The sequence below is a fragment of the Xiphias gladius genome, chromosome 10, assembly GCF_016859285.1.
Source record: "Xiphias gladius isolate SHS-SW01 ecotype Sanya breed wild chromosome 10, ASM1685928v1, whole genome shotgun sequence".
Taxonomy (NCBI): domain Eukaryota; kingdom Metazoa; phylum Chordata; class Actinopteri; order Istiophoriformes; family Xiphiidae; genus Xiphias; species Xiphias gladius.
Window position 1 is genome coordinate 17,414,846 of NC_053409.1, and position 25,362 is coordinate 17,440,207.

General features: G+C 41.0%; 1 protein-coding gene across 2 annotated transcripts; it reads right to left on the reverse strand.

The window, feature by feature from the left end:
* Nucleotides 1-1,060: 1,060 nt before the first annotated feature.
* On the reverse strand, nucleotides 1,061-24,133 carry ddhd1a (DDHD domain containing 1a). 2 transcript variants are annotated; one of them, XM_040137734.1, is made up of 14 exons: nucleotides 22,839-24,133; nucleotides 21,025-21,201; nucleotides 16,282-16,383; nucleotides 12,946-13,074; nucleotides 11,377-11,524; nucleotides 8,799-8,908; nucleotides 7,843-7,949; nucleotides 7,493-7,755; nucleotides 6,700-6,775; nucleotides 6,232-6,381; nucleotides 5,927-5,991; nucleotides 5,651-5,823; nucleotides 4,714-4,911; nucleotides 1,061-4,569 (listed from the first exon to the last, which is right to left on the reverse strand). In XM_040137734.1, exons 1-14 carry the CDS (start codon nucleotides 23,632-23,634, stop codon nucleotides 4,385-4,387), a joined length of 2,679 nt encoding a protein of 892 aa, XP_039993668.1. In that variant the 5' UTR covers nucleotides 23,635-24,133; the 3' UTR covers nucleotides 1,061-4,384. The 2 variants fall into 2 exon arrangements, with proteins under 2 accessions (XP_039993668.1, XP_039993667.1); XM_040137733.1 differs by lacking the exon at nucleotides 16,282-16,383.
* Between the last annotated feature and the right edge of the window lie 1,229 nt (nucleotides 24,134-25,362).

A 25,362-nucleotide genomic window follows, 5' to 3' on the forward strand; every position in this document is an offset into this window, starting at 1 on the left:
GGTCCCCCGGTGAACTCGCTCAGCTCCAATCTTCCAGCTCAGGAATCTGGGCCCTTAGACTACGGTCGGCATCAAAGCGATTTATAACCCCTCTCCCTACAGCTCTGACCCCCTTGTCAGTGTCTGGCAGCCGACCCATTGCCTTTTATAGGCTGTGTTTTTAATTGCAGAGTAAACATTTGAGTCGATCAGATGCAGAGCAAGGAGAGTCAGATGCAGAGCTGGCTTGGCAGCTGGTGATGTGGATGAGGAGGGAGGAGGTGAAGGGGAGAGCGAGGAGGCAGAGAGGCCGAGGATGTGAGGTGAGGTCTTTAAGAGGTTTACACTGTCTGCAGTTTCACTTTCTCAGCATTCGGTTTGTTGGTTTGTGCGATATTGGTACTCAGCCACAACTTCTCACGCGTCTTATGCCAATTTAACATCGTATCTTATCAACCTATAAAACATAATTGACCGAGCCACACAGCTACAAATGAGAGCATTTAACAACTGTCAAAATAGCTCAGTTAGTTGAGGGCAATAATTTGAAATAGGATAAGAGAGAGGGCACTGGACAACAGATGGTCAATAGGAGTCTTTGTTCCAGTTTTACCAATAGATGACTGACCTCTTCTGGCCAAACACAGAACAGCAGCTACTAATCCATTATTTATGAGAAAAACCTCTGTGCTAACCGGTCCCATCTGTGAGCCTTGCCTTCGCAGATGTTGTTAAACTGCATTAAAAAACCTTGGTAACTCATGTGGAAGCCATGACTGCTTGTGGATCACAATGAGGCCTATTTACGATCTGTAAGTCCGCTTTGTTATTCACATGCGGGGGTGCCTCGGAAAGAATCTGATCTGAGTTTTGCGGGAACAAATAGTTCTGTTGTCCTCCAAAAATCAGTCGGGAAATGAGCGATGGGACCACCTTCCACTGATGATTTCAACCTCCTCCTACACAACAATATTCAATATTTTTCCCCTCCTATTATCTCTGAGATATAACAGAGTTAGAAGAAGCAGTCACTGTATCCAAAAAAGAAAAAGCTTTAATAAAAGGAAATAAATACAGTGCTTTGGATGGCAGTTAGAATCCATTACAGGCATGGGTTATTGCACAGCTCTAGGGACAGACAAAAAAACACTTTTGCCAGACATCCATTCAAAGTTAGAGCAACAGTGGTACCTGACACAAGTTTAACACATTTTTCAGTCAAAACTCCCACAATAAGTTTCAATGTGCATTTTGCTTTCTCACCCAATGTCTGATTATATATGGCTGCAGGCCCTTCTTTATTAACATCTGAACATTTTAAAGACTGGCGACACACCTGTGACAGCACTTGATCCTCTGACTTAATAATGGCTTCAAATTGGTGTCAACAAGAGTGTTGAACCTACATAAAATGTACAGTATAGACATTTCCCTGATGAGTCGTGGTGCCTTTAACAAAAAACAAGAAAAAAACCTGTCATCATTCAAAATGCTGTGCGTTAGATGCTCGTGCAGTCAAAAGTACAATATAGCTTGAAAAAAAATCTCTTAAATGCTCTCCAGTTTAGATGTTTTTTTTTTGTTTTGTTTTTTTTTTTTTTTTTTAGCATGCATGAGTGATAACAGTTGAAAATCTGTCCATGAATCAAGAATTGCTCTAATGGAAAATATGCAAATTTCACATACAATTTGGGAACTCTCTGCCAGATCACAAACTCTGCCAGGAACATTGTTGTTATTGTTACATGCGTCTGTCCACACTCCTACAAGATGTGTTTGCTGTGTCTGAATCCACACAGTGTGAGGCAACGTCGGAACTGTTTTTGTATTTTGGAATACGTGTCTAAGGTTTCCAGGGTAACTAGCATTCCCGCTGTCCACGTAACATGTTACACATGCCTTCTATTGCTGTAATGTAACAAATGAAAAAATGAATAAATAAAAATCAACAATGGGCTGTTTTCTAAATCATTTCTGTGCAATTCATAGCCGGTGAATGTTCCAAGATCCACTAGGTCAAATGTAGAAATACTTACATATCACTCTCCCTTATTTGTGCCTGCTTCCGTATTACTTCCCAGTCACCTATCTGGTTATCTGAAAGGCAGCCTGGTTTCAGTCAGTAGGCCTTCGCACACATAACACAGACATTTAACACCCATTAATTGATTCAGTTCAGCGATGGACCAGTCAATAGCAGCCCTTGATTGTGTGGAACAGAAAATCAGCAGCTTGCACCATAGCAAATTCAAATGAGCTTTTCGATAACTATGACACTATAACAAGTAGAACCCGAAGGAAATTTGACACTGACAGTAATCAAATATGTACTTTGTAACTCCATTAACAATAATCTGAGGGTAGTTCCATTTTTTCATCCATTGCACTCATCTGATAAATGATTTCGTAAGACATCCATAGACAATCAATCATAAGTGGTTTTCTATTCAAGAAAGACCACAAAGCAGTTTCTTAGATGTGTGTTGGCACTGTCTGCAATGTCTTCTTGTTCCAACATCCATTTACTATTAATATGACACCATGCAAAGTGAGTAAGATTTCTAATTTCTGCATAATTACTACTGGGTGTGTTTTTAAAAGGACCACAGTAGAAAGAATATAAGTCATGATAACCAGCAAAAGTCATTTTTGGAAAACGAAAAACATGATTTGCTGTCTCTAGTTGTCCATATTTTTTCTTTTTGGGAGTAAATTTGCAAGTAGTGTCAATTAAGCAATCGCATGTGTAGTGACTGGAAAACACACAGGTTTTCAAGCCTAAAGAAGCCCATCTTTTAGACAAATAAAAAGAGTGCCTGACATATCCATTGCTCAAAAGGGGAAAGTGTGAATTACTTTTACCAATTCACATAAAAGGCGAACAACATGCAATTAACTTTTGTGTGCATTGTATCACAAAAACCACAAAATAAAAAAAGCAGACTAGGCCAATTACATTTTCATGGAATGTAAGTTAACCATACTATTACGAAAGCCGAGCAGCTAACAAGCTAGACGCGCAACTGTTATTTGGCCACAAGTTTGAATCCCATTTTCCCAAGATGAGATCCAGGTTTATACCCACAAAAGCCTGAAAATCACCATGAAAAATATTTCTCTCTTTCTTCCTTTTTTTTTTTTTTCAAAGAAAAAAATACATCCAGTACCACTTATTTCATCTGGATAACAATATAAAGTTATGAGCACAGAAAATTCTCTCTATACCTCATCCTTAATAGAGGAGGAGGGAAATGAGTTTGAATGAGTGTGATTGTTTTGAGTGAGGCCTCTTGTTTAGTAAATGACATCGTCAAGAAATTTTTCAGACTGCGATCTGCATTCTTAATCCGTACGAAAATAACTTTACATGCCCGCGCCTTGTTTAAGAATGTAGATATGAGTAACATGATAAAAGACATATGTGTCTGTAAACCTCTGTGCATTTATGTCACATGGAAACTAATGATGTCCTGTAGGGAAGTTGTAACTGCTGTAACAGACATTTTATCCGTAATACTTAAACTTTACGAAATTGTTGCTGTTTAGTTACTGAAAACTAAACATCAAAGCAAATTCTGTTGTAGTATACACAGATACTTCCAAAAACATTGTTAAAGGAATAATGCCCTCAGTTTTTGTTCACAAAAACTAAATAGAAATATTTTTCAGGTATAACATTGTTTGGCTAATTTTGAAAGGCATTGCATTTAGAGGGTTAACATTAAGTTTTTGAGATGCAGTAGCTAAAGGTTTTATATTAAAGATAATAATACTGCTTTTGACAATTATATCTCTCTCTCCTTCATGTCAGAGACGAACTTAGAAAGATCACAGAACCGAAAGCCTCAGTAAAGGAGAGTCAGGCAAGTGTGTCACAAGGCTCCAGACTGAGTCACTGGGAGGGAGCCTGGATAGACGTGTGAATTAACAGCAAACATATGGACACTTTACCAAGAGGCTGCAGCTGCTGCTTAAGGTCAAAGACTCTGAGACAAAGTTAGAACTCTCTTCCACTGGGTAAAACAAACTCCTATGCATCAAACTTATTAGACTCTTATTCCAAGTTTTTAAGTAACTTTTTGTCATACTGGCAAAGGGTGCACCTCCTTAGGGGTTCCTGGTCCAACACTGTCACCCTTAGGGTGCACAACCATGTACAAACTAAACAAAAAGAGAGAAAAATACACATCTTGGATTGATGTCAGTCTGTCAGTAATGATTTTCAAGTGTTAAAAAAGCTGGATCACAGGGATATTACGGAAAGAGCGTTAGTGTATTTAATCAGTTCGTGTGCATGAGAAATAAATGAATGATGTCTACTTTTGTGTCTTGTCAAGAAGATGACACACCCTTTCAGGGTTATAAGACATCATTCAAGTGCGTGTGTCGTAATGAGTGCGCTGTCTCAGTCTGGCTCCGGAGTGTCTTCTGCCGGGTCAGAGGGTGTCTTCTGCTTGTATATGAAGGTCAACAGGAAGAGTGCTATGTCATGTGAGCACCAGTAGCCCGTGTGTGAGGTAACTGCTGACCAATAGCGACTCTCCACCAGACCCTCTCGGAGTTCGAAGTCAATGCGCCGCTCCAGCTCCACTGTTAGACAGAAACAGAGTAGAACATACACACGTCAGTTTATAACTACCCACCCAATGCACTTTAAATGTAAAAATTAAGACCTAACTTCTCTAAGGAGACTTTATTCATGATCATTTAGGGTGGAGGGGTAAGTGAACTTACATGATGTGTCAGTAGTGGGTGAGGTGGGCTGAGTCATGGTGGAGAGGCCGTATGCTGACTGGCTTTCCGCCCGCTTCTGCTCCTCTTCCTCAGCATTTGCTGCCCCCTCAAGTCCTAAAGACACTGAAGGTTGGCTGTTGGAGCGGGAGAAACGCGAGAAGAGGATGCCTCCGATACCTTTGCCTATGCTCGCCGCTCCTAGATTAAGGCATTGTGGAAGGGGGAGAGAGAGAAAAAAAAGACATGCTGGGTGGGATGTGGTTCAGAGCAAGACAAAAAAATGGTAGTAATGCTTTTTCTTTCTGTTTTTCATTATCCTTAAATCACTTTATTTCAAAGTATAAGGGAAGCAAAGTGTATGAGCCCATTCCCCATCTCTCCACATGATGGCACTGTTGACATGGAACAATAATCAAATTGAGCATCTCACATTACTTCAAATATGAACCTAACAGGAGAGAATGGATTTTACCTATGGGATAATGAGTATCTCCAGAGTCAAATCTGATTTGCTCTGCTCTTTCTCTGGGCCTCTTGTTGCGTTCAGAGTGCATATCATTCCCCTGTGCCAGTTTTAAAAGAAAATGTAGAAAAACTGTATGTATTAAAACGAGAATATTTATACCTTTCTTCTCCACCCCAGACACTTTTCACTATAGTATTCTATTGTCACACAATTGCAAGCAGTTAAATATAACTTAGTTTGGTTTTATCCAACAATTTTGCAGCTTTTCTAGGCTGGTATATAATATCAGTAATCATCATATCAATCATTTACAGAAAACAGATTTAGAGAGCTAAACAGCATTCGGTACTGTACTCTTCACCATGAGGTAGCTTTAAAATCTTTTCAAAGAGTGTAAAAGACTGCTCCAGTCATGTACATCGTTACAGCTAAGTTAGGACCAGAATTAGAAAAGTGATAGTTGTGTTGTACCCAGTATGCTGGCCTTGCCCAGACTGGTTATGGACTCTCCATAGTGCCTGCGGGGGAGAACAGGAGAAGTGCTCGGACTGGGGATGCTCTCAGTGTCAGATGCTGGGTCTTTGACTGGGTTGAGGAAGGTTGGCCGGATCTCATTGTAGGGTGTGGGGTTCGTGGCGCTACACCTGATCAAGAAAACAAACCCTAACTATTCAGAACATCCATACTCTAAAAACATTCTTTGTGCGTAACATGAAGTGTTATAAGATGTAAGATTTAAGCTCTTACCAATGTATCTGAACAGGTGTGATATTGCTGTAATGTTTGAGGATGAGGGGCTCCAGTCTGTAGGCCTGCAGGGCGCAACATAACCTCAGTTAGCTTATAGTTGAGAAAATTACTTAACTATTTTCAATTAAGTCAAAATACTTATAACAAATTCCTTCTAATAAATACCCTAACTGTGCGCGGGCTAAGTCAAAAAGAATTAAGAAAAACTAAAGAGACTAAAATAAGAAAAGGAAATCTCCACATGCTGTCATAACCCTGGGTGAGAGAGCATATGTATAGGCTGGGGCAACAGGGAGACTGACCACAGGGTCTGTGGGATGGAAGACATTAAAGAGCCTGCTGCAGATGGAGGTGGGCAGGATGTGGTCCTGGTGGCAGCTGGTACCGGGGCGGATGCCTCTCAGGGCCAAGAACACAGACAGAGGAGAACCCATGCAGAAAAAGTTCTCCACCTTTAAGACAAAAGGTGCAAAATTGATAGTTCCCAAATGTCCAAAATAAGGGGTGTAATCATGTCTATCCTGAACACATGAAAACAACATACACCACTAAATAATTACATACTTTGATAAATATTCACATGAGGAAGGCAAAGTTTACAGAAAGTTAAGTCATGGCATTTGGTGGAGGGCCATTGATCTGAGTTGTGTAGTCTTTTTTTAAGATATCCTTGCAACAAAAGCGCTGAAATCACTATTATTTATCTATTTAGAGTAATGTCATAATGTAATGGTAGACGTACGGTACGTTTGCATAACTGAGCATCTTACCTTAAATTTGAGAGCTGGGGGTGCTGAGGGTTTAGAGGCCTCCAGTGTGAGGAGTTGATTCTCCAGTTCTTTTAACCTGTTAAAAGCAAAAAGCACAGTACCCATTAAGCACAAAAAGAAATTAACTTCTCTAAAACCCTAGGTTGACAATTGATTGTAATATTCTCCCCCTTAAATATTCCATATGCATTTTTATTACCTCCCGTTATCTAAAAACACACACACTCTCACTTATCACCTTAAGCCAGTTTTTCAATCTAAGTACCTCTCAGATCAAAAACCTTTTTTCAAGTGGCTTCTTGTTACACTAAGGTAAAGATGCACACACTTTATGATATTGCACTCCCAGGGAGATGGGTGGTGCAGAGGATGTATATTAAAAGCCTTTTTTCTTCCATTTGATCATGGGTCATCACAATACACTGCTGTCTGTACACGGTCTATTACATGCGCCAAAAAACGGACAAATGTTAAGTTTGATGTTGAATTTATAGGAAAGAATAATTGAAAACATATGAGCAGCATGGGCTGTTTGTTCCTATCGAGAGAGCTTCGGGTTAATTAGAAAAACTGACATAATTAAGTCCAGTTTAAACTTTCAGCTAGTTCATTGTTTTGTTGCCTGCTGCTAAGCGAACCTACATTATCAAAAGATAACAAAAGTTATTTCTCAAGCCTCCCTGAGATTTTTGAGGAGACTCTCCTAGGCTTTCCCAAAAAATGTCTTGCAGATCCTACGTAGGGACATACAATTATACATACAGTCCCTGAGACCTACATTAGCAAGTCCTACCTATTCCTCGTGAGCCGTAGCTGGTCTAAAAGGTGCCTCTCTTCATAGGACATCCAGCGCAGGTCCAGCTCCTCTTCCACAGCTTGATGCTCCTGAAGGCAGAAGCGCACAGGATCCCACCCTGTCATGATGTCATAGGTGATGACGCAGCCCAGGGAGTGAGAGACTATGGACACTTTTCCTCCCCTCTCCTCAAACTCAGGATTGCGGGAGCAGAAAAGTGTGTACAGTCTGTTTAGCTCCTGTGTTAGGCCCTTGGTAATCTGGAGAGACCGGAGGCGGAGAAGTTTAATGGAGGAGCAGTGTGCGACGGAGACATCTAAGAGTTTCTGAAAGTGTGTGACTCTCACCTCGTCCCTGTAAAGGGGGCTGTTGTAGTACATGATGTCCATAGCACTGCTGTTGAGGAGATCTCTCAGTCCTCTCACTTTGTCTGGTGTGATTGAGTCTACTGTATCTACAGAAACATACAACCGATATCACAGTTCCAAATATATTAGAGAGATTTAATGCCATATGGTGGTGCCTGTATTCATATTATAGTCAACTTTTCTCAAACTTTTTAAAAATCCTTTTTATCTAGTCAGTGTAGAGTTGGTGAGCTAATGTGCTTCAACGATGCCACAGCCCCTGTAACTGAAATGTACTTGTTCAGTTACTTACACATCTTGGCCTACGTCTAGCTGCACTGTAACCATGGTTGGAAATGGTCACAAGGTTACTGACACCCACTGTTAAAATCGTTATTTCCATTTTTGATGAATTTGTCTGATATTTTCAGATTAATCAATTATACATTTCCATAACGTCAGAAAAAGAGAAAAATAACCATCACAAGTTCCCAGAGCCCAAGGAGCCGAAGGTGACATATTTTAGTTGCTTGTCACACCCAGAGTTGAAATTTAAATATTATTAATTTAAACTGATATAAAAAAAGAAAAAAGCCAAAAAAAAACAGACTTCTAAGAAGCAGGAACCAGAGAAAGTTTGGTGTTTTCTCTTAAACAGATGACTGAAATAATTAATCAGTTATCAAAACTGTTGACAATTTTCTGTTGATCAACTAACTGATTCAACGACGAATCATTTCAGCTCAAGGCTAGATATGTTAACAGCAGATTAATGGATGACAACAGCTCTGCTTCATTAGCGTTCCTCACTAGGACAGAAAGACTGAAACAAGAACAACAAAACACCTGAAACTGTCTTAACTGTTCACACTAAAAAGAGCCAGCCAAACAAACAAAGAGGAAAGAGCACATGCATGTGGTCACATGCACGCTCACTCTGTAAAACACACGCTAACCTCCATCCAGTGCGAGTTTGGAGCGCCACTCGACAGGCAGGAACTCCACATGCTCCTCATTGTTCTCTGAAAAGTGCTTCTCCTCCATCTTCCTTACACCCTCCCTCAGCCTGAAAAGCAGCATGACAACAAAGAATATACAGCAGATTAGGACGACGTTGAATATTTTATTATTTTGGAGTGTATTTGGGTATATGTTTGCTCATATGCCAAAACATTCAGACAGAAAATGAAGTAAAAGTGTGTTATTTAGAAACAATGTCGTCATGTTTAGGCAGCAGTGTATTATAATGAGAGGTTCTAAGTGGATGAGTAACAGTCTCTACGTTAATCTGGCCCTGCTACAGACTGACTAGGGAGTCTGTGTTTACACGTGTTCTCTCACGGACTTCAATGACTCGCGGGAAGAGAAGAATGACGTCCATTTTTCTGCTCACTGATGCATCAGCTTCCCTCATGCAGCATGCGCGCGCACACACGCGCGTGCACACGCACACACAGACACTCACACATACAGGCTGCACTGCTGCTTGTCCTTTATGGGGCAGCATTAGCTCGCAGGATACACTATATACACAAAGAGAGAGGGTGAGGTAGGGTGTTGACATGGGTAAATGGAGGCTCAAAGAGGCTTTTAGATGACTGGTCTCTGAAAGGGGCATCTAACGTAGGTTTTTACAGGACTATCTAGTGTGTCTGCAGGGGAACTTAAATGGTCAGAGGGTTGAGCGCTGCATTGTAGAGCGTTCTGTGCTGCAGCCACAGGGCTCGCCTAGCTTTTAGATTGGCATTAACTGGGAAGTGATCTTTGACATTTCTAGGTTTAGCTAAATACATTTTAAAGAAACTCTCCCTGATTTTGTTTTAGAGCGTAAAAATACCCCAACCCGCACTATTTCCTCTTTCACTGCTGATGATGAAAAAAAAAACGAACAAAGCTGAAAATATTTAAGGTTCATAATAAAAAACAAAACAAGAAACTGGCTAGACATGTCAGACTGATCTTTCCTCTTGGCTGAGGAAAATGTGTATGCTGTAATCCACAGGGAGCTGGGAGTGAGGCTTAAAGTGCTCTGCAGCTTGACTTGGTCTACTTTACCTGCTTAGCTGGCCTAAGCCGCAGGCAGTGGCCCGACGCTAACTTTGTGACACAGAGACACACATGGCACTGGTTCGCACATTCTGTACTACTGCTTGCAGTAGTTACTGTAAGGGTCATGGACCAAGGCCGATACAGTGTTGCCACTGGTGTGGTTTCATTCTAACTTCCTCAAAATCTGTGAACTGTACATGGATATCTACTATTGACAGAGTTCCTCATTAAAACCTTGAGCCTTTGAAAGACAAAAAGAAGTAGAAGCACACTGATTAAAGTGTTGGCTGGCAGTATCAGAACACAGTAGTAGTTTTAGTTTTATGTGCCAAAGTTCAGAGATATCCATCTCTGAAAGTTGAGCCACCACCCAAATAAAATGGAAGTAAATGGGATTTTGTTTAGATTGCTCTAAGAATCCAATTGTTGCATTTGGCACAGCTGGAAATGCAAGCTTGAAATGTGGATTGATGATGTTGGTATAACTTGTTAGTTTATTTAATTTTTAACACTGGGATAGCATGGATCCAAGCTGTGTGGCGATAGACTTTTCATCTAGATTTTTACCCAGTATTAGGGTGTGTTTAGTCTCTGATGTTTCCTGCTGTATTTTTGTTATGTTGCAGCTGAGTTTGCTGCATTGCATGCATATTGTACAGTTTCTGTATTTGCTTGTGTTACAGTGCATTTCCTTGTTGTTGAAAAAAGGAAGAGAACAGCAAGAGAAGACGGTGACTGAGAAAGATGGAGAGACGAGGGGAGGAGAACAAAATACAAAGGCTTCAGGTGCAGAGTTATCAGTAGAAGTGCTTGAAATAACTTCTATTGCTGTAACTATGGGTGGCTTTAGATGAACAAATCAGAGGGAAAAACAGAGTGACATTCCTGATTTAGTTTAGTAATGCAGTAAAATGTGACTTATATACACTGTGTTCAGCATTGTATACAAATGCTTAAAAAACAGCTATATGTAATAGTAAGTATGTACAGTAATGAGCAGTGCCTACATTTTTCTTTTAGTTGTGCATTCCATAAATAGACAAATCTCTCACCAGTTGAACTGAACACACAGAAAATGCTATAATACAATTCATAGCCATTCAAAGGAACAAGATATTATCTCGCTTTTGTGCCTTTGTTGTAACAGATAGAGAAAGTAAAAAGAGGGAAGAAACAGAATGACATAATGAGAAGTGTGAGAGACAGATGGTGTCTGAAAAAGAAGAAAAAAGGTACAGAGAGCAAATAATATTCATGGCAATTCAAACATCCCATCTCAGAAAGATTTTTTCTCACCATGTACTTGAATTAAGTTAGATTGTTTATAGATGATGTGCAAATAAAAAAAAAGGTAGAAAGGTGTCAGATGGCCTTTTCAGTCATGACAGATTCTAATGAAATAACAGTGAAAATGCTGTGGTCTTACTGACAAAAAGACAACGTGCAATTCCTCAATTAAATCATCTTATAAATTCTGCAACTCACATTCCAGTGTTTTTAATTATGCGTCCCTGGTCCATCTTCTGTCCAATTCCATGGACCACAAAGACAATGTGTGTAGTCTGAGGGGGTCTGTCCTCAGGTGAGGCCTCCTCAACATAACCCCTGTGGAGCCGTGTACCACTGCTGGAGGCTGAAAGAGGAGAGAGGACATGGTTGGATCATTATTTATTGTAGCTAGCTGTTTACTTGTCATTTTTGTATAGTAAAAAAAGAAAACAAAACAAAACAAAACATTTTTAAAATATTTTCTGTACAGCACTGCTACATCAACACATGCCAGTCTGTTCACTCGAAGGCTACAAATACGTAAGTGATGTTGTTGTTCTTAAGTAACATGCACTTCTGAGTCTAAGGAGGCCAGTAGGTGAGACACAGTGTCCTACTGTGACTGTGGCCCGAGACAATTTGGCAGCATTTGTAATGTGCCCAGAGGGCTCAGTGTGTGTCCTTATTTAGAATCTATAGTCTAGTCCAGTCATGTGCTGTGCAGCAAGGTGACAGGAGCCAGTGGAATTTGCTGCTGTCTGGATAGCACTAAGGAGATTTCCCAACCCTAAGAATTTGTGTGTCAGAGATTGAGATAATCAATGCCAGCTCCTCCTCTTATAATCTGCGAGCAGGAGATGAAAATGTACAGTAGAGCTGGGAGACTCTTAGATCAGATTAGAGTCATCCATATAGATCAAACATCAGACACTGTGTTAAGCTGCAGTTGCCATCTTTTCAGTTACGCCATTTGATCAAACCTAGCCTCTGAAAAAACCAGATGGACACTGTTGGCTAATCCATTTAAGAGACTGAACTGTACCCAGCCACATTTAAATAACTGTTAGCAAATGGCTGTTAATATTAGCAAATGATTGTGCACTGCAAGTGCAGTAATAAGGATGTCATTTATGTGTGGTGGACAGAGAATTTGGTAGAGGCGTCGACCTAGTGAAAGGGAAGCAATTCAATTTTTTGTATAAATGTTTTTCACACAATTGATAACCAGAGCTTTAGCAAACGTGATAAACTGTCTATATTTGAGAGTCTGAAGTGGGGCTTGAGACAAATTCTAATGTCAATCCCAGGGAAAAGTTAGGGGGCCATTAAAGTCATTAGGATACAATGTCTGGGAACCATGAATGTCTATACAAATTGTTATGGCGATCAATCCAATAGTTGTCGAAGTTTTCCAATTTGGGCCAAAGAGGTGGACCACGTGAACAACACTGTCATCCCTATAGTCCTGTCGTTAGCATGGCTAAAGCGTGTGACGTAACCATGGTGTAAAAAAAAAAAAAATCTTCTTTTGTGGTTTATGGACATCAATTTAGTATATTAATCGTACAATCGCTAGTTTCACAGCCCCTATGCCTGTAGTTATAGTTAGAGTGATGCAGTAGTGAGAATAAAACAGTTTGATATAAATTAAAATATAGCAGATCATTTAAGCCATATACTGTTCTGTGTTGACAAAAATACAAACATACACATGTACAGTATGATTGGGAAACTGTTTTTCCACCTTATCATCTGGAAAGATGATGACAGCAGGTGATTACAAACCTTTGGAGAAGCCCAGTTTCTGAGTGACGGTGCGCGCAATTTTGGAAGTGGTGGCATCGCTGTAGAGGTAGACCTCATCCACGCTGTGCCAATCCACATGGGTCCGACTCAGCTTTAGACTGTGGATGGCTGTAAGAGGGGTCAGGGAGAGAGGAGTGAGTGAATGAATGGACAGAGGAAAAATAGGAGGGCATTGGCAGATGGTGTGGGGTATTGGGCAAAGAGAAAGGAAAATCAGGGAAACGGGTGAAGGAAAAAGGTTCACCAATACAAAGTGTTGTGATTACAATTTTTATGGAGAGTAAAGAGGGAGAAAGATTTTTTATACATCACAAGAATTACACCAAGTTATGATCATCTTAAATGCAGTACAAAAAAAGCAGAAGTCTACAAAAAGTAGAACTCTAGGATCAATCTATTTGAACAGCTCAATCAAATGCAGACTGGAGCATTGATCTGCAGGTGAAAAGAAAAACACATCAAACTATCACACACCATGACCGCATATCTCAGCTCTTGCTTGTCCGTCTTGCCTGTGTATCATCCTCCTGAGTAGACTGGAGATATACATTTATTTTTAATATATTTATGTGTTTGCGACGTAATAACATGTAAATAACATGTACAATGTCGCTTCTGGTTAAGTTTTTCTCTAGGTTGTCAAAGTGTATTGCATGATAAATGAAACTGGATGACTTGCAATGCATGATAAATGAAACTGTGTGACTTGAGAGAGTTATTTATGTCCCTGCTGCGTGTCCTTTAGATGTCCTGCGCAGTCAAGTTCATCTGAAGGAGATTGGGAGAAGACTTTGGCATAGGTCCAGTGCACAATCATGGCTCTTCGTACTGCTCTGAACCAATCTGGGGATTAAAGCCCTTAAGAACGTGGTAAAGCACTTGGAGAAACGCAAATGACTTTTTTGCTAGCTTGAAACAATATTGCCCTACAAAAAATTAAATTGAAATGGTACGGGTATATAGAAAGAGAATTATTTTTGTTATCACTATGGCGTTTCAAGAAGAACACTGAGAGCCTAAGAGCCTATGTTTGTGTGTCACATGATGAAGTTAAGCTGGACCTATGTAGCATGGTAGCTAATTTCTTCATTGGACAAGCATGACAGGTGGGTAATATGAGGCCAAGCAATTATTGCACCTTTACTGAGACTTGCTCACTCTGAGTGCAAACAGTGCTAGAATGAATGACTGCCTCTACAAGGAGAAGGACAAGCAGGGCCTGGAAAAAGAAGAAAAGGTACAGAAGTGTTGGACTCAAAGACAGAAGTCAAATTTGGAATAACAAAGGGCATAACCTTGTTTTTCCCAGCCAGATAAAAGAATAGAGCTCATGTCCTGAGAAACCCGAGGTGAGAGATTCGGTAGCATTAATATTTTCTTCTCTCAAATGTTTCTATTTATCTTTGCAGATCCTCAAATGAAACCACTCAGCAGCAAAGGAAACATATGCTACCACCACACAGAATATCACTAAACCATTCTATGACAGCAGCAGTGAAGGAGAACATTCAACCCTTCTAAGAGCACCTTTCACCATCCAGTTTGGCTTCATCTTAAACAGTTTAAAGTGGCCTCCTGTTCTCATCTACCTCATGCACTCACAGGTGAAGACACAGAAGAAAAGTAGGCTGGCGTATGAGATGAACCCTACAACTACTATACGAGGAAGGCCACTTCAGACTGTTGAGTTTTACTGGTAGCCAGGTCCACTGTAGAACAGGAGGTTTTAGAGACCAGCTAGAGTATGTTGAACTTCTCCAGTTAGCTGGCTTTATTAATATCGAATGTTAGTTTGAGAACTTCAAAGGGAAAATGTAGCCAGTAAGGTGGAATGGTGGTTAGGGGTTGTACGAGGACAATTCCTGTTGTACAATGAAGGGCAACGCATTGTGAAAGGAAGGGAAGGAGGAGGGGATCAAAGTGTACGGCGGAGCTGGCAGTCAACCAGGAAAGGATAGAGTTTACGGAGCTAGCTCTTTAACAGCCATGGAGAACTAGTGATGGACATGGGCTGAGAGAGAGGGTTAAACAGTAAGTGATGAGGGGCACAGAATATGACGAAGAGTGGGAAAGGGCTGGGTAAGGTGTTGAAGTACAAGAGAAACAGGGAAATTGTGTGTAGGAGAGTTTGGGAAAGATGCAGGAAGCACGGAACAGAGAAAGGACAAGTGAAAGAGATGTAAAGGAAGGACTCCTAAAATTAATCACAAGTGCTATGATAATGGTCTGGGGCTATGACAATTTTTCTTTTTAGGAAAGATACCAGTTACAGCTATTTTCTTGGCTATGGCATTCTATGATACAGCAACATATCAGCTAGATTCCCCTCCAAAGAATTTCCCATCTATTGTAGGGAAGGACAAGACAAAATACTAGTGCAATGTTAATGTAATGTTAGTAAAATGTGTACTACTTGCAGTACTGTAATACTCTCAACCCAGGGGGTATGTTATGCAGGAAAATCAAAGTTCTCTGTTGAAGTCTACCTTGGTCATCAATGCTTTAGGTCAATGGCGACTTGGATTTACTATGAGATGAGGACACAGACCCCAGGACCTCTCCGTTCAGCATTTTTGATGAGGGTCAATGCACCCAGAACTAGGACAGTGATAGACCTCTAAGAGGCTGACTCTAGACAACGTGTTTGGGTACTATAGTACATGGCCACAATGGCTCCTCTGTTCAGCTCATCACTTGTGCTTGGCACTCAACAGAGCGTGCTTTTTCATTGCCCTTAGTGCGGGAGCTAGTGTTGGTGGTTCATTAATGATGGTCATACTGCCAGAAGGGATGAGAGAAAGAAAGCATTGAGAGAGGAAGCGGGAGACAGGGTTGGAGAGATAGAAAGGGTGGCTTTTTTGAGGACCAGCTTTTTCATTCCAGATCCACTGGTTTAATAGGCCTTGTCCTAGTATTTGACTGAACTATGTTGTCTACTCACTGTCCAAGCAAGGAGATGAGAGACAGATTGACAGGTTTCCTAAAAAAGCCAAAACAGCTACAGCAGTAGTACCAAACTCTGGGTCACAGCACAAAGGGAGAAGTTCTAGCAACTAGGCCCAGTTAGGGCTGCAATTGAGAACTGGGAGAGCAGCCTAAATCCATTTTAACACAACAATTTCTAACTGAGCCTAGATCTAGCTCTAAGTATTAGATTTCAAAGGAGATTTAAAAAAAAAAAAGGAAAATCTAGCTCCAAAGAGACCTAGATTCTACAAGGAGAGGGTACAGGCTAGCAGATCTAATACAGCATAAATCAAATAAATAAATAAGAAAAAAAAAAACAAAGAACAAAAACTTAGTATTTTACAGTACCTTGACAGCGTTTGCGCTTGTGACATGTGGTTTTAGCACTCGTCTGATATCCACTCCATTTGAACAGAAAAGGGAGGTAGAAAGGGGGCAGGTGGGAGAGAACTAACAACCAACAGAGAGTGAGTAATGGCCATTACCCTGGCATCAGTCACACAAGCTACCACTGTCATCACTCTTGAACAGGCCAATCTATCAAGTAGCGCTGCTATCAGGTTACCACTTCAAGGCCCTGGATACAGAACCTGTACTGGTTACTGACAGGGCCCGGTGGCTGCAGGTAGATATCATGAAAACAAACTGAAACAATGCCTAAATAGCAATAGGCTTGGGGATTAGTAAGTCTACAGCCCAAAATGCAGCGCTTCTTGACATACGCCCAAGATGACTGAGGTAGACCCTGCATTGCATTTATTACAGAAATCTACTGTCTACTGTGAAAACTAAACATGTCATAAAATTAACCATTATTTCTTTAAAATCTTTAACCTTTGTGTATGTGTTATACTCCTTTAAGTTTCTTGTAAGACAGCATTGTTGGAGAACATGTTGTTTGTCAATACTTAAATATGATAGGGTGAACAAATATCCTTTGGGGGACAACAACGGTTTTCCAAACAATACATGACTAAATTATGAAGAAAATATTAAAAAAGTAGAACTGTATTGTAAGGAGTACAAAGTTATTGAACATTTCAAGACATTTTGTAAGAAAAAAAAAACTGACTTTACACACCTCTTACAGCATCTAGCAGCATTTATGCTTCGATTTGGGTTAATGAATACTTTTTACTTTGCATATTAGAATCGTTTTAGGGAACTGATTCTGAATCCTGCTCAGAGAAGGAAACATACTGACTACAATCATACAGAGAGCATCTGTATGAGCATCTGTGAAATTATTCCATAATACTTCTTTCAGTTGGAGCTGCACAAATGAGAAAATGATACGCCGTGTGCCTCATCACACGGCGTATCACATGTCTATAGCGAGAACAATGGCTGCATTGTAGAATTTTGTGGAAATAAGTAAAAAGAATACTGCAAATTGTTACCTGAGCCAAGTTACGATGTACCCGGCAGTGTTTTATTGTTATTTTTTTACTATTTCTCATAAAAATAGATAACGCAAGTGCTAACGATGTTCCTGTAGTTGTGCTTTAATGTTATTGCAGTTGGAGTCAGAACTGTTAGTATTGGTCTAAAAGTGAAACAATGCCTGGTAAAGACTTTTTCCACGGACACAAATTACTTTTATATAAAGACTGAATTAACCATATACCAATTGCCTAGTATGACTGAATAACATTTTCTTTGAGTTATAAAAAAAGCCTTTAGTGACATGAGTGGTGAAAACAGGATTTTTAATGTGATATGTGGTTGAATCAGTCAAGTGGGTAGCTTGGTCTGATATTTAAAATGGTCTCCTCAGAATTTGTATATCAAATCAGCGAAGTCCTCGAGTCTCAGATCTGACAACATCGTTCATTATGTGAGTCAGACTGGCAAATGTCAGCAGTGTCTCCCTCAGCAGAGGTGAAAGGCTGAGGAGGAGAGACCTGCTGAGTGCATAGGATGTTTATTTCCTGTAAAAGCCATCAGTGATGTCCATTTTGGCATTACAGCACTGATGGATCCATCCATAAATAGGTGTTAACAAATAACTGTGCATATTCACTATGCACAGAATCCTCATCATAAGGAACAAATAACCTTTATTTGTGTAGTAGATTATAGTGTATGATAGTCCTTAGGGTTGAGGACACACGTGACTTTTCACCTGAAGGCACAACCTAACAACCAACAATCATTTCCAGATCAGACCAAACAAGATTATCTACTGTTGTTACAATTAGCAGTAGGCTTAGACCATCTCATAGACTTTTTTCCTCTTGCCACGTGACGATTTCAAACATATTTGATATCTTGAGCACAAGTACTGTCCAAATCTAACTGACAGCTAAACATGGGCACCTCTACCAAGCAAGACAATGGATAAATAATTAAAGCATTTAAAATCCCAAGAGCTAGTTATTAGTTGTGAAATTAAAGTCTGGTTCTTTTAAGCATATGTCATCTTTCATTAGTTATACAGTGTGTTCCCGGTCTCATTTGCTGGTTAAATAAATATTTAGCTGAATACGAAGTGTAGACAAACTTTTGAGTCTTGCCTATCTCAAAAATACAAAAGTGCTCTGCTGACAGATGAACCCGTGCCCAGCATACTGCGTTCTGGCTTTATCTTTCCTTGACATCTGAGAAGCCTAACAGACTGAGATACACCCTATAGTTTCCACCATAGGATTACTCTTCAGTACCCACATAGACACAAATTGGAAAAGCTTCAAGTGAATGGATAGGATCCTCTCCCAATTAAATCTTTTTTTCTGATTCTCTCTTTTTTTTTCTTCTATTTCATATTCAGACCTTTGAAAAATTAGAAATAACATTTTCCTCAGCCAGACTGAAAATAACACTGGCACCATTACACCAGGAAAAAAATTCCACTGATCATACTTGGGCATTCAATACATTAAAAGACAATTAATGAAATCCATTAACTGTTATGCCCTCGTGGCCATTTATGGCTTCAATAGCTGAAATAAGAGCCCTGGCTTCCCCCCTGATGCCAGATGCTCAGCATCTATGACCACTGTCAACTTTCCTACGTGACTGACTGACTTGCGATGCATGAAGAATAAGCAGAAAAGTACATTTGTATCAAGAGAGAAGAGGACATTCATGCACTTTTTGTACCTAGCAGTAGTCCTGCCCACATTGTGATGTAACGCCTGCATAGCACACTGGTATGCTGATTGTATGTCTTCTGCTTCACTAACCTTAAGTCTCAGCTAGCTACTGAGGCACAAGGAGAAGGGTAAAAAAAAGAGAGAGGAGATAAGGCGAAGGAGAGAGTAAGAGATAGCAGAGAAAATGTATGTGCGGCAGTAATGTCAGAGCCTGGCTGGCTCACTTCATGATCCATTTATCAATTGTAATGCGGTTCAAGGTGGCCTTCTTATTGCTTCGAGGGCTTCAGGTTTATTAATTCCAAGAAAAAAATACTCTACTAAAGGCTCCCTGTAACAATGGCCCAATCAAGGTGAATTAACAGGATCTATCACTCACTTTATTTCACCATTCTGCTAAATATAGGAGTGGAAAACAAAGGCAGCAGGAAGGATCTAAAAACATTCTGAGTGTTCTCACTTCTGTGAGTTACATTAAATGGTACAGTTGCTGCATAATATAGTGATAGAAATAAACTGCAACATTTACCGTAGATCAGCTAAATTGATATGATCTATGTGGTGTTCATTGGAGGGGTCTCCAAGTGTATCAAAACCAATCTGTGTGCCCCTCCACAATATTTCACACACCTTGCACATTATCTGACTATGATCCCTCTGGCCTCTGTGACTGTTTATATGCCCGTGTGCATTTACAAATGTTTTAGTGTCCATGTGTACATGTACACTACTGCTTGTTCGAACAGGAGTGACTTTCCAGTTTTCTCTCAACACTTCTGTGAAGCAGTTTGAGGGAAGAGGTAGTAGCAAGTGAATACATGACCCAAAGGTTGATGATGCAAGTGACTTTCCTCTGCTATGTTGATCGTTTTATTTCCAGGGCTTCATTTATTCTGAGAAGGGGGCAGTGTCAGTGTCCTGACATGTCCGCTATAGTGCTGTGTACTAAAGACACGAGGCAAGCAAAAAAAAAAAAAAAAAAAAACGGTGCACAAGCTAGCTAGATTTGCAGTATACATTAATAACATGTTCACGGTCTGACTGAGTCTTTGTTTAAGTTAGTCATTAAGAAATTTTTATTAATTAAATACAACCAATCAGTATTACAGGAACTAAGGTTAATTTGATATAATTATATATTATAATTAAGCTGCCATTTATCGATTTAGTATTTGTGTTTCAGATTACTTTGGTGATGTTTTGATGCATCTTTCTGTTTCTCACATATTTGCTCAGTCCCTCTTCGACTAAACATTTACTCGCGCTTTTTAACAGTTGCTGCATCATTTTCTCTGCTTCTCTCTATTTATCTGCCACATTCGAACACCCACACTTTCATCACCATAGAAGGTAGTGTAGATCTGGCTGCCTTAAGGAGACTGCTGATACAAAGAACCTCTTTCTTATTACTTTTCACAGCTAAGGCCTGCTCCATTTCGCCTGAGCCAGCCCTGCAAGAGGGACTTGCCAGCATGAAGAAGGCCAGAATGAGCTGCACCTGCTTTACGTTGGGAGGATGACATGACAAAATCTACACACATGGAGGCACCTGCTCCATTAATGTCAGGGCTGTCACATATTTCACCATTTATGACTCACAATACTTTTCTCTTGGCTTTACTGCGAAGATGATGACTTTTCTTTTTAATGGAGTTTACCTACGATGTACGTCTTATTTTACAAGATGCTGCCTGCTTGGAATAAAAATTCGGCACAGTCAGTGAATCCAACAGTAAAGAAGTGTACAATTTTTATGTTACTGGTTTGCAATGAAATGTTTTGGCCATTCGTTTCAACCCCAAACCACACTGACTCTATGACAATGACAGCTGCTTTTACTAATTCAAACCTTAGTTACTAGAATGGATGCTTCAGTGCCGTGTTGTTTAAAAGCTCTGATATAGTTTGTAGCTTTCTAGATTTAGAATATTCTGCTGCACTTAAATTATAATATTTTATCTTTATTCTTCTACCCATGCCCTTGCCACTCTCTCACCATCTTTGCTATCGACGGTCCTGACCACCAAATCCGTCTCTAACGTGTCCTGCATCTGTTGCCCCCGGAAATGGTTCAGGTGCTCCTGCTCGATGAGGTCACTCTCCTCTTCCTCTAACGGGAGCCAGGTACCGTCAATAAACCACTGGCCTCTCATCACAGATATATGGTCTTGTTCTGCAAGATAGTAAAAATAGCAGAGATTTAGTCTCATTTACAAAACAATAACTTAATTGTAAGGACAGACATTTTTGGGCCAGTCTTCTGAATCCAGGAACCTTGACTTTTTTTGGTTGGGGTGAAATGCAATGATAAATAAGGTACATTTTCATATTGAATTGCTCTGTACATTTTACGTGGACATCCTCCAAAGTAACCGTGTTACCACAGTCACTTTCTAGGAAGTGACTCCTCTCTGGTATGTGTTTTGGTTGATGTCAGCTTATCTCCATTGTACTCAACAGGTCTGGTAATTCCAGAAAGGCCAAGTCTCAGTGGTTTATGAAGCGAGGCCAGCTTTGATTACAGTCTTGAGTGACATTATTAACTGATTCTCTGGTGGTGAATATGAGTGTAAAAGCCGAACTGAATGTTGGCATACTTTGCAGAAATACAGGGACCTTTCTGAACAGAGTGAGAGGGCCCATCTGCACAAATATAAAAATACATCAGCATACTTTTATTTACAGACAGAGAAGACCACCTCAATGCTAAGGCTAAGATAGAGACTCAAGAAAGACACACTGATAGAGGCTCATGGTAGATTCTAGTCACTCATTCGTTAAGGTGGTCCATAACTGATTAGAGAAATTGAGTCTGTAAACTTCGGACAACGTGATGTTTCATGTTCCCATGAAAAGAAAAGTGACCTTTTTACCTTGTTTGCTACATTTACATATCAGAAAAGAAAGCTATTCCCAATACAATACCATGTCTGGATGTTTTAGTTCTTGGATTACAGAACGTAAACAACACTTCCCCTGCTCATCTCGCATTAACTGGCCTCTCTCACCATAACTACCATACTTTTGATTACTTTTTAAATAATCTCATGTATTTGTTTCCATCTCAAATGCAGTGCATTGGGGTCTTAAATGCTAACATGACACTGTGTTAACAGAGTTACAGGCTAAAGCTGAAACAGCACAGCAAGGGTCTGAACTGACATAATATAATGGATTTACGTCCACAGTGTGAACATTCAGGAAAATAACTGCTTCTCTAAATGTCCCTTGGCATTAACCTTCAAAAGGAACCAGCTACCCATGAACCCTTTCATCGAATTTAGGTTTTGTGAGGCTCTATAGTGACAGCCTTCGTTTTTTCTGTGCCTTTTCCTGGAAATATCCATGAATTAGTTAGTAAAGATCAGCTGAACCCAATAGACTGACTTCCTGGGTTGTTTAGACATTCCCAAAAGACCAGGCTAAGTAATTATTTTGCCAGTATAAATACAGATACAATACAACTACGCAGGACTCAGCAATGCTGAATGAATAATAATCTGCTATTGTCTTGTATTGTCTGCTGTGTCTTTTATGGGAGTAGGGATGGATGTCGCTTGCAATGAGTCTCTGAGTAAGTACCAGACTTATGAGTGGCTGTGGGTCATTAATTCTGTCAGCCATTATACTGAAGAATATGTAATATATAAATGATGTATATGTACACAACGGATGTTAATGCCTATGGACATGCACTCAATTAGTGATGCTGCTGGGACCTGCCAGCAGGAGCTGCAGAAATTGTGACTGATGCAGAGCAAAAATATGATTTTCTAGACTTTGATCGGAGATGATTTCAATGATACTCACGCTTCCAGTAGACAGGATAGCATTCCCTCTCTTTAATATCCACCTCATAGAGCCCTCCCCGGACACACACAGGCTCAACAATGATTTCAATGTTGTCAGGGTCCCTCTCATCTGAGGACACGGTGGATGTGTCCAGGGACCCCCGGCCTCCGTGCACACTGCTGGTCCTCGTCTCCACCGGCACTGCACCGTTCAGCCCTCTGCTCTCCACACAGCTATTACTGCTCTCTTCCTCCCCGCCGCTGACCCGGGAGCCTCCTGCTCCGTGGTTAAACTCGTAGTATTTCCGAAACATAAGCTCAATGTTAAGCGAGTCATGCCCGACAAAGGGTTTCCAAGTTTTCTTGTCCTCTTTGTAGAACCACCGCACCTCCTCAGGTCCGAGCTCCGTGACCACCTCGTTGAAGCGGTGTCTGGAGCTGTTGGACCTCGACCTCTTCCTCCTCTCGAACAACGGACCGGCGTTGTTCCCGTCGTTGTCGCTGTACTCCAGAGAGCTGCTGTCGAGGTAGGTTCCCGGGGAACTCAGGTCCAACAGCAACCCGCCCTGGGCGCTGTGGTGTCTGGCGTGCAGGAGCGGCAGGTGTCCCCCCAGCCCCGACTGGACTGAGGACATCCCTGCCTGCATCGTGTCGCCCTTGGGTCTCATTTCGTGACAGCACGAAAACACATCGCTTCCCAAATCCCACTCCTTGTTGTTGTTGGTGGCGCTAACGCTGACCGGCGAGCCTTTACTGTCGGCGCTCAAAGAGGAGCTCAGAGTGGAGGTTTTGGTTGTAGTGTTGAAACTGCTCATAACTCTGAGCAATCCAACCTCACTGTTACCTCCTCGTCTGTCACTTCAACTTGTCAAAGCTCTGAGTACTTCGCAACAGCTCTCGCGGCATTTCACAGTAACCAGTGCTAAAATGAAAATTTCAACAAAATCAAAGCCCCCCGGACAAGCTCCCACCGCATTTCCTTGAGTGTACCGCTGCTACATCAGCTCGTTAGCTTGCTAGCCGGCTAAGCTAATGAAGCTGGTCGGAGAACTCGGGTGCCTAGCGTATTACTAGCGAGGCTGAAACGTTACAACCGGAAAACATGTCCAACCTCCCTTCTCCTCCTTTAACTAACATAAACCTTTGGTCGAACCACTTTCCCTTCGCCGTGTCGCCTCAGACCGACCTGACAGGAGTCATGTTGCGGTCACCGTACTTTGACTGTTCCGAGTCTCGGTGGAATTTCGGATTCATCCGTTGTCCAAACAAACCTTGCATGGAGACAATGCTGTACTGTGCGTGTGTATGGCTTGACAGCTGACGCTCAGATCACAGGATCCGCTCGTGAACGCGCACGTAGAAATTACGCGAACGCGACGACGCGTCCCTCCATACCCACACCTCCAGCCCCCGTGTTCATTAAAATGCGTTCTTCTTATTGTGCCCTAGATGGAGACAGACGCCTATTAATGGCTATTCGCCTTGTTTGAAGGCTCTCCAACGTGCAAGGACTTGACCTGCCGCTAGAGCGCAGCAAAGACCTGCTCACTTCAAAGCCAATGCCTGCATCCCAGCTGGCCTGCTACGCTCGGTAGGGCTAGAGGAAGTTTACTCTCTAAAAAAAAAACCCTATTGCAGGCCACTGCAAAGTCTCTAGACACACGGGTGGACAAAATAACAGGGACAGTCCAGTACAACATCACTGCAAACTTTGCCACAGCCACAAAGTTTTAATTAGCGCAAAACAAACACCTTCATGGCAGTCTCAATAAAAAATGTCTTCATATAGACTGTTTTCCATAAGAATATTCTTGATAAATTGAGACTAACAGAGTCAGATAGTAGAATGACATACAGTCTAGATAGATACAGTCATCCCCCTATAATGAAAATCTAATGAAGCAAGTAGCCACAAAGTACTTGCCTCCCTGTTTAAGTTCAGCTCTCAAGTCATCTGTGTCATTGAACTCCAAAATCTATTTGTAATGTATCTGTTCTAGTGCTAACCAGTGTGTTTACATCTTTGTGTGTGAGTGCATGAGTACAGTGTGAGTTTGTGTTTCTATCTGTGTGCATATGCGTGCATGTACCTATGCGCCCATTTGTTTGTTTATGCAAGTGCATGTGTTTGCATAATGTGTGTTTTGTGTAGCGCTATTTGTATGTGTACTGCTGGTCCAGGTGATCCTGGGGCCGTGGTGTGGTCTGCGGGGAGAGAAAGAGAGGGATAGGAGAGAGGCCCAGGCAGCTGTATTTGGAATAAACAGACATTACCCTGCTGTGTTCTAATTTACTGCAGAGTGGGAATTAAACTTTAAACTCGTCCCGCCCCTCTGTAGTCCAATACCGCATGCTTCTGGCCATCAACAACCACTTGCACAATGTGCGTTATTAAAGTATTACTCCACCAAAAATCTGTCATTTTAGTATCAAATTCACACCCCCCATAGGCTTGAAAGGTAGTTGTAAAAAAAATGTTGTCTTTCACAGAGACAGAGCTTCCAGGGAGCTATGAATTTTTTTTTTTTAGGGAAATACTACAA